The sequence below is a fragment of the Puma concolor genome, chromosome A1 (assembly GCF_028749965.1).
Source record: "Puma concolor isolate L17-30 chromosome A1, mPumCon1.1.hap2, whole genome shotgun sequence".
NCBI lineage: Eukaryota > Metazoa > Chordata > Mammalia > Carnivora > Felidae > Puma > Puma concolor.
The window spans coordinates 47,195,538-47,204,542 of record NC_141667.1 but is presented as its reverse complement, the minus strand read 5'-3'; the positions used below and the strand labels follow the sequence as shown (position 1 = coordinate 47,204,542).

The window sequence follows — 9,005 nt, the reverse complement described above, 5'->3', positions numbered from 1 at the left end:
AGGCCGAGGCTGGAGCCTAGGCGCCTTGCGGTCTACGCGGGCGATCTCGGTGGCGTCCATCCTGCTGGAGGCCTCCAAACCCGAAGCCCCAGCGGGTCCCCTAGGGCTGCGTTCCCAGTGCGGGCGCCGCTTGGCTGACGGCTTCCACTCCTCCGCGCCCAGGGGTGGGGCTTGTGCGGGGACGGAAACAGCATTTTCTGTAGCCCAGGTGACTGGGAGGCACCCTGCTCTTTGCCCAGGAGAGGCTGCCGGTCACTCTCAGGGCCCTCAAGGGAGTCATCGTCCAGTAGTGATAATGCATTTCCTACCACACTAACCAGGAAAGATCTCTGGGGGTGTATTTGGCCCCCGAGTGATCTGTGTTAAGGTGGGGGGAACCGACTTGGATGTGTGTGGGTGGGTGCTGGAGCTGTGAATTTGTATGTGCATAATTGCTAGTATGTATATGAGTGCTTGCCCTTCATGTGGGTGCTGGCACAGTGTGCCTCTATCGTTCAACTTCATTTCCAGGGCTTGTGAATGTGGTTGTATAGGCAATATAGAATATATGTCAGGCTGTCTTAAAGTGTTTGCAATCCGTGTGACTGTGTGTAGTGTTGCGCACATGTGAAAACGTCTACGTCTGAGCACCTGTGTGTACAGAGTAGTCATTGCGGCTGTGCACCTGGGTATGTTTTCGGGACTGAAGACTTAGTTTCCACATGGAGAATACGTGAAATGTATGATGAGGTTTTCAGAAGTCCGTGCTGTGTTGATAATTGTGAGGAGTTGTAAGAAAATACAAATTGGTGTGCCTGTGCACAATCGTGGGCGTAAGACTATGCGTAAAACCCTGCAGCTGTGAGCTACTTACATAGAATTCGTGTGCCTCTACTGAGTGATGGTATCTTTATGCCTGCCTGCTTACAGGTTGGGGAGTGGCTCCTAGCTGTAACACATCTGAATTGGGATGTGTGCCCTGTGGGTGACAGAGAGATAATGTATAAAATTCTAGGAATGCATGAATATTGAAGTGCTGTGTGTCTTGTGGGTGTCAATGTGTTATCGTGGGAACACGCATACTTTTTGGCGTCTGTGTGGATACTGGGCTTCTGTGGATGCCAGTGATTTTTGTGAGCCCTTGTGCACATATATGCGCATGGGTTATCAGGAGCCCCAGTGTGCTGCTGTGTGATGCTGCGGGTGAAGGTCGGCTGGGTGTGTGTTGAGGACGGAGGTCCCTCTCCCCAGGGTAATTACAACTCTCTACCAGGACACCCTCACTGGTGAGCGCCTCCAGGCCAGGCAGGCGCGGACCCCGTGGAGCCGAGGCTGAACCAGGCGCCTGGAGCTCCCTCCCGGCAAGCCTCTGGCTCTGCGATCGGCCCAACCCCGGCGCTGCTGGCGCCAGGCGCCCGGGAGAGCGGCGGGTTTCCAGCCCGCCTCAGGCAGGAAACCAGGACCTCCCTTCCCCCCACCCCTGCGCACCTCTAGCCCTGCCGAGCTCCCACAAGTGGAACCTGCCCAGGACTTGGGCAGAAGTGGAACTTGTCCTCTTCTCTCCTGTGGTGTCCCCTCCTGGATCCATGTATTTGCAGGAGAAAAGTACATCTCCACGGGCTACCAACCCCAAGGATAATCTTTGATCTTCTCTGGGCCTTACCTTTCCTATCCCCACAAGGAGAGAGTGGACGTTTCTCCCTCTGCCTCTGTACTAGTAGGTCCGGCACATAGAGGGCGGTCAATAAACAATGTTGAATGAGTGCATAAAGGAGTGAATTTGTCCTTTGGAAAGAGCAGTCACATATTTATCTTCTGCCTGTGCCTGGACATCACTTTGGAGAGAAAGGCGCATTCCCTCAGCCCCACCTAGGGAAGGCGGTTGGCTGGGAAAGGCTGGTGTGGATGGGGGCACCCAGGTATGAGGGCATCAGCTGGGAAGCTACCTCCGTGGGAGGTGAAAGAGAATTCTAGGAGAAACACCACCACCCAGGGATTTCCAGGTCCCAATGAGAGCCCTGGGAAAGGCCCTTGTGAAGAGAACTGGAGATTCAGAGAGGCCCTAGCTGGGAGGGGAAATGGCGGAGGTCTGCCCAGCCAGGATGTCCCTCTGCTTTGGTGGGTGTGAGATACTGCCATGGCAGTTCTCTGGCTGTGCCAGCCTTGTGAACAGCGTGGAGGTCGTGGTCCCCTCGCTATGTGTTTACTGCCAAACGCAGATTTCTCTTGGTGTGAGCCCTGGTGCTGGTGTCTTTAGACAAGGGAACATTCTCAAGCAGTGACGATCTGGGTGGAGTGACCCAATGTGGCTGTGCTTCGGGCCTTCCATCCAGCCTTTGGACTGCATCTAGCGCCCGGAGGCGAGAAAAGTGACTCTCAGGCCCTGGAGCCCGGAACAAATCATTAAATGCCTCTGGGCTTGGAGCCTGCCTTCCTTCACTTCCCCCTCCCTCACACTCCAGTCTTCTCCAGCCAGTGGCAGTCTTTGGGATGGTGTAGATGCCTTGGGCAGAAGAGCATGCCCTGCTGGGCTCCACAGGACGGTTCACAGTCCCTGCCAGGTGGGAATGATGACTAAGGGCTGGGGGTGCTTAGGGGAGACCATTAAGGGCCTATGCTGCCTCCAGCAAGGACCTCTCATCTTCTGACTCTGAGGCTGATGGGAGTAGATGGAGCTCAGGACTGAGAATGGCTAGAATTTCGATTCTGAGTTCTGTACAGTCTAGAAACAAGAAACTTTCTCTGTCTGGGTCTCAGTTTCCGTATCTGTAAAATCAAGGAGTGGGCTCTACATGAAGGCCTTCTTTTCGCTGGATGATTCTGGATGCCTTTCCTTGGGTCCACAGGAAGGAGGTGGCAGCCACCGTCTAGGGTGTTGACAGGCTTGTGCCTCAAGTACGTAGCCCCCGCCTCCGCCCAGCCGGGAACTGGGGGTGGGGAGGCAGAGGCGGGGCCACCTCCCTGTCCCCGCAGGCGGCCTAGAGTCCGGTGGTGCTAGCTGAGCTTAAAGCCAGGGACGGCCACCCCTTTTCCTCCTCCCCGCCCCCCTGCCATTGGCTCCGGGGAGAGGTTGACATCAAAGCCGCGGCCTTATATAAGCCAGACCCTGAAAGGGAGGCCGAAGAAGGGTTAAATAGGTCTCCCGGCGTCGGCGTCCTAGCTCGCGAGAGGCCGGTGGGCTGCGCGTCTGTCTCCAGCCTTGCCCCAGACTCTCCGAAAGCGGCGTCCAGCAGAGCGCCGCCCCAGAGCCCACGGGTGGCCCCGGCAGTCTCTCGGGCGCATGGGGCGGCGCTAATCGGGCTGGTGGCGCAGGCCAGGGGCCGCTCCAACATGAACCTCGTGGGCAGCTACGCACACCATCACCACCATCACCACCATCACCACCCACACCCAACGCACCCCATGCTCCACGAACCCTTCCTCTTCGGCCCGGCCTCGCGCTGTCACCAGGAGCGGCCCTACTTCCAGAGCTGGCTGCTGAGCCCCGCTGACGCTGCCCCAGACTTCCCCGCCGGCGGGCCACCGCCCACAGCCGCGGCGGCCACCGCTGCCTACGGTCCGGACGCCAGGCCCGGCCAGAGCCCCGCGCGGCTGGAGGCGCTCGGCGGCCGGCTGGGCCGGCGGAAAGGCTCGGGACCCAAGAAGGAGCGGAGGCGCACGGAGAGCATTAACAGCGCGTTCGCAGAGCTGCGCGAGTGCATCCCCAACGTGCCTGCCGACACCAAGCTCTCCAAGATCAAGACGCTGCGCCTGGCCACCAGCTACATCGCCTATCTGATGGACGTGCTGGCCAAGGACGCTCAGGCCGGCGACCCCGAAGCCTTCAAGGCCGAACTCAAGAAGGCGGATGGCGGCCGCGAGAGCAAGCGGAAAAGGGATCTGGTAAGTCAGGGGGCCTGCAGGCGCCGGCCAAGGGTGCGGGCTGGGTGAGCACCCGCAGGCCCTGTATGAGCGGAAGGGGTTTGCGTTGCTGTGTGTGCGATTTTGAGAGGCTGCGGAGAGCTCTGAGGCCGTAGTGTGGGATCGCGTGTGTGGTGGGAAGCAGATTCATATTTGAATTAATTTGTAGGGAAGATTCAGACCCGAGAAAATGCACACATCTTCTATTTCGCTTCCAATTTCAAAGGGGTCTTGATCCATCCCCGGGCTTTCCGGGAATCCACGTTAAGAATGCTGCAGGAATTTGTTACTTTAATGTGCCTGAGTGTCGATTTATGCACGTGGACTCAGTTACTGTTTTCCAAGGGTTTTTGCTGCAGAGGCTAGGCTACTTCCATTGTTGTACGGATAGGGAAACTGAGGCCCAGAGTGGGACGGGGAGGTAAAGGTCATCTACCCGAGGACTCAGAGGTGGAGCTGGGGTAAAACAAGTCAGGTCTTCTACTCCCATTCCGGGGCGCGTCCCACTGCCCCACTGCCCACGAGCTAGTTCTGAGGGCGACCTTGATTGTTTTGTGTGTAAAGGCTGACAACCAAGAGGCACGGGTCTCACCTACTGCTTTTGGCTTTGGAGATCGCAGTCCCTACTCGATCCTCTCCAGTGAGGGCGACACTTACTGGAGCGCGGTTCCGCTGGGCTAGGGCTCTGGGACCTCCGAAGGAGGCGATTTCCAGGCTGGCGAACTATTTTCTCTAAATTGCTGCGCTCAGGTCCAACGCACGTTTGGCTGTAGAGCCCCGCCGGGTTTTCTTTGACCCACAGGGGCTGTAGTAAACTAGAGATAGCTCATCTGGGGAGACTGGGAAAGATCGATAGGCATCGAGTCTCCAAACAGCCGTCGGGATGTAGGAAAGGCAGGCCGGGGCGATGCCTGCCCGCCGGGAGTTTTTGGGCGTATCCCCACCCACTGCTGGTCGCCGCCTCCTTCAAGTAGCACCGCTTGGTTTCTGCTAAGAGCCGGGAAGGAGGATGGCGGGCCAGGCCCACTGGTTCCTCCTTCGCCCAGCCACCTGAGGCTCCCAGTCCACTAGCAGAGAGACTCAACCCAGTAGCCAGCCCAAACGCTAAACTAGGTTGGAAAGCGAGTGGGACTTGTGGGGGGAGCAGGTCCGAGAGCGGGAAAATTGTCGATTCCCACTCTTCCCATTCCAACGCCTCTGCGGCCATCCTTTGGCGCCCTAAAGCCAAAACTACGCGCATCAATTTCACCAGGCACAGAAAATCCTCGTTACCAAACCTCCAGAAGTTGCCCAGCCCATCCGGGCCCCCAGGAACTCTGGCGCATAAAGGCAAATTTACGAGCCTGTTTGTCTATGTCGCAAACAGAAATCCGTCACTTATTTAAAGGCGCCCAGTTACTTCTCCCAAAACCTTCTCCCCACCCCAACTCTATGCCTGGGCGATCGGAGCAGAAAAATTTAAACCTGTCTCTCGCCTCTTTTCTTGTGTGTGTCCTCTGGCAGCAGCAACACGAAGGCTTTCCTCCTGCCCTGGGCCCAGGAGAGAAGAGGATTAAAGGGCGCACAGGCTGGCCGCAGCAAGTCTGGGCGCTGGAGTTAAACCAGTGAGCTGAGGCCGCGCCGAGGACCCCTTCACCGCTGCCCGACACCCGGAGCCCCGGGAGGAGAGGAAGGCGGCGGCGAGGGCCAGGCTCTGGGTGACGGGGGCTTATAAGGGCGCATCCCGCAGAGCCTCTGCTGCGTGCTGGCAGGTCGCTGGCTGCAACAACACACTTGGATCGCACGTGCAATGTCATTTGAAGTTGATTTTAATACATTAAGAGAAAGAGAAATATATATATATATATCCACACCCCCCCCCAAACTGAGAGAGTGGCTCTTGGCTGCACAATGCGGGAGAAAGGGACTGCGGGACTCCAGCGCGCTAAAAAGCACCCTTCCAACCCTCTTGGGGCGAATTTAGAACCCCCATGCTTTCTCCACTATGCCTTCTGGCTCTCTTCCTCGTTCTCCAGTCAGCTTTGCGGCAACCCCCCCCCCAGGCGCTCTCTTTCCTAATTAAAATGCAATAAGAGGAATCAATAGTTTTCTGCCAGGGAAAGAGAACCAAACCAGGAAGATGGAGGGGTGCCTTTTGTTGTTATTCTCCTACAAACAGTGCTGTTTTATTTTATTTTATTTTATTTTATTGTCGCTGCACTTCCTACTTAGTTTCAAGGGAAACACTTTCTCTCTTTCCTTTCCTTCTCTCCCTTACTTCCTTTTCCTTTCCTTTCCTTTCCTTTCCTTTCCTTTCCTTTCCTTTCCTTTCCTTTCCTTTCCTTTCCTTTCCTTTCCTTTCCTTCCCTTTCCTTCTTCTCTCCTTTCCTTCCTTCCTAAATAAAAACTTTTCCCTATGTTGAAAAGTTTTTATGTATTTAAACTACCTACCATGCCTGCTGTGCTCAGGTGTTTATTACCCCATCCCTACCCTTTTTCTACCTCAAACCTATAAGACCACTCACCGCCCCCTCCCTTTGCCAAAGCAGTATCTATGCTCTTGACGAATAAAAGATTTTCTGAAATCGGAGGTAGCCTGCGTGATGTCTTGGTGGGTATATCCACTGGCCCCATCATTTCTGCTAGGTAGAGAACCTCCTGTTCTGACTTCTGTTTTGATAAATGTCAAACCAAGTTACGAATCCAGTCAGGAAAAAGGGGCAGATAAAGGATTTATTCGTGGGACAAAGAAAGTTCTTAGAATATAATGAACCCACAGAAGGGAACACTGGAAACGAATTAGACCCAGAGAGGACAGTCTGGGATTTATGTGGGTCAGCACTGGGGCTTGTGTGTAGGATAGTATGCACACCAGTATTTGAAGGCAGTAAGTAGTTTGGGGTTATTGGGAAGGGAGCTTGGCACACAAACCACCGGCATCCGAAGGCAGTGCAACTTGGAAGGGGGGGCGGTTTGCACTGGGGAATATGTTCCTGTACGTGAGATTCTGATCTTATAGGTGTGCGTGTAATAGTGCAGGAACTCACACGGAGCGCCACAGCTATGCCGGGGGCCACCACAGGGTCTGCCTAGGGCAGCTCCCAGCACGCATGACAAATCATAGCGATTACTTTATCCGTGAGTAAAGTAAGCTTGTGAGTGCTTATGGTTACAGCGAGACAATTAAGTTTCTTTCCATCAAGAAAGCACTCAACAAATACTTGTGAGAGAGCATCTGGATTTGTGCAAAAGCGGGGGAGTGTGTGTGTGCATGCTAATTAGGGCACTTCGTGCACGACAGCTGGTTTCGTGACCTCTCGTGCGCACCCATGACTGGGTGTGGGGATGAGTAGAAGCGGTGCATTTGCTAAGGCGCGGATGCGTGGAAGGCTGAAGTGGGGCAGCAAACGCTGGCGTTACGAGTCCCCAAGTAACAGTGTACAGATAACTAGTCTTGTTTGCGCGCCACTGTGTGCTAGGCTCTAGGCTAAGCGCTTTTACGTGTCCTAACAGCTCCCACAGTTGCACGAGGGAACCGGTGGTCTGCGGTGCCTGCCCGGGTCTCCGCGCTCACTGCGAGGGAGGCGCGCAGACGCACGCGCGGGTCTCTGGGCGTTTCCTTGCTCTGGAATTGGAGGCCCTCGCGTTGGGGCGCGCGCCAAAAAAGGAGACCCCAGGCAGCTCCGGGATCAGGCGTGTCTTAGGCGCCTCGTCCCGGCATCGGGGTGAATATGGGGCCCCATTAGATTTGGCTGTAAACACCGTGGCAGGAGCTGAATGGGCCACGCCAGCCCTTCCGGACGCGAAGGAGTTAATAAAAGGTGTTTTATGGGTGCGAGGAAACGGTGGGGGAGGTGTGAGCGTCTCTTTACGCTGACCCCCCTACTTTTTCCTTTTTTCCCTCTCGCCACCCGCCGCCAGATCAAACGGGCCCGCGACTTAACTAGGGCAACACCTCGCGGTAATGAGCCGCCCGGCCCACCCCTCCCCCCCCCTCCCCCCCGCCTCAGTCCCAGGCCCCGAGGCCCCAAGGCCCTCGGGAAGGAGCAAAGAAAGATGGAGGGTTTTTTTTTTTCTCTCCGAGGGCTGAGAAACCCTTTAGAAATCCTGGCACGCATGGGGGAAACAGACTCGGAGAGCAAGTGGATCGAGGTGCCTCCTTACGGAGGGGACCTTATCTGGATTCGAACCCAGGACTTCAGTTGAGTTCACTGCCGGTTCTCTGGCTTTACACAGAGCTCGGCTCCCTCGACTATTTTTAGCTCCGGGAGGTATCCTAGGCACGGTAGGAATGCGCACCCGGGTTCTGCTTTCTTGGAGCCTTGACCAGTAAGTGGAGAGGGTACCGAGGGGTACCGCCCGCAGCAGCCAGAGCCAAGCTTGGCATAACCATGCCCCCTCAGAAAACCCCATCGGGCCGGGCCTAAGCCGCATTTCAGAAGACAGAGCTGGAGCCTCAAATTCAGTCCCAGCCATGTGGCCCCATGGTCTCAGGGAGAGCTGAGGACGGGGGCTGCCCATTGCGAGGGTCACGGGGATGCCCTCCCACTGTCCCCTGGAACGCCAGAGCCACACTTGCGGCCCTCCCTCGCGGGCTGCAAAAGCCCAGCCTTCAGAGAGGAGCGGGGTTGCTCCAGGTTTCACAAACCAGGGGTTCTCCAGACTCGGGCTCCCCGTCCTCTCTCCCCCTCGCCGGCTCTCTAGCCTCTCACCTTTCTTCAGCGCTCCCTCCATGGAATGGCTCTAGAGCCCGGCGTTCGCTTTCTCATTCTCTCCCAGGGTTCAGCGCGGTTTGTCAGAAACCTACCTCAATCCAGCTGAGGCAGAGGCGGTGTCATTAGTATTTTTGAATTAACATCACCCTCCGCCTTTTAATCTAGGGGGAACATGGAATGGTCACTAATTTAAAAGTAAATTCCAGGAATTGACTGTAAGGGAGTACTCACTGATGTTACAAAGCTTTAACTGCAGGACTATTCTGCTAAAGAGTGAAAAATACAAAAGGCACCTGATGTGTTATAATTACAGAAGTGGTAATTAAATCCGTCAGTACAGTGGGTTGCAACACAGTCACTTGAAAAAGTGTAGCAACTGACATGGAGATTGTTCATGATATATTAAGTGCAGGAAAAAAAAAAAAACCCTCC

The 9,005-nt window shown here is 55.5% G+C and overlaps 1 protein-coding gene across 2 annotated transcripts; it reads left to right on the top strand.

Annotated features, from left to right (window-relative positions):
- The first annotated feature begins 3,043 nt into the window (after positions 1-3,043).
- HAND1 (heart and neural crest derivatives expressed 1) lies at positions 3,044-6,448 on the top strand. 2 transcript variants are annotated; one of them, XM_086700043.1, is made up of 2 exons: positions 3,044-3,861; positions 5,386-6,448. In XM_086700043.1, exons 1-2 carry the CDS (start codon positions 3,310-3,312, stop codon positions 5,485-5,487), a joined length of 654 nt encoding a protein of 217 aa, XP_086556169.1. In that variant the 5' UTR covers positions 3,044-3,309; the 3' UTR covers positions 5,488-6,448. The 2 variants fall into 2 exon arrangements, with proteins under 2 accessions (XP_086556169.1, XP_025780500.1); XM_025924715.2 differs by having other exon boundaries at positions 3,048-3,861; positions 5,383-6,448.
- Positions 6,449-9,005: the final 2,557 nt, after the last annotated feature.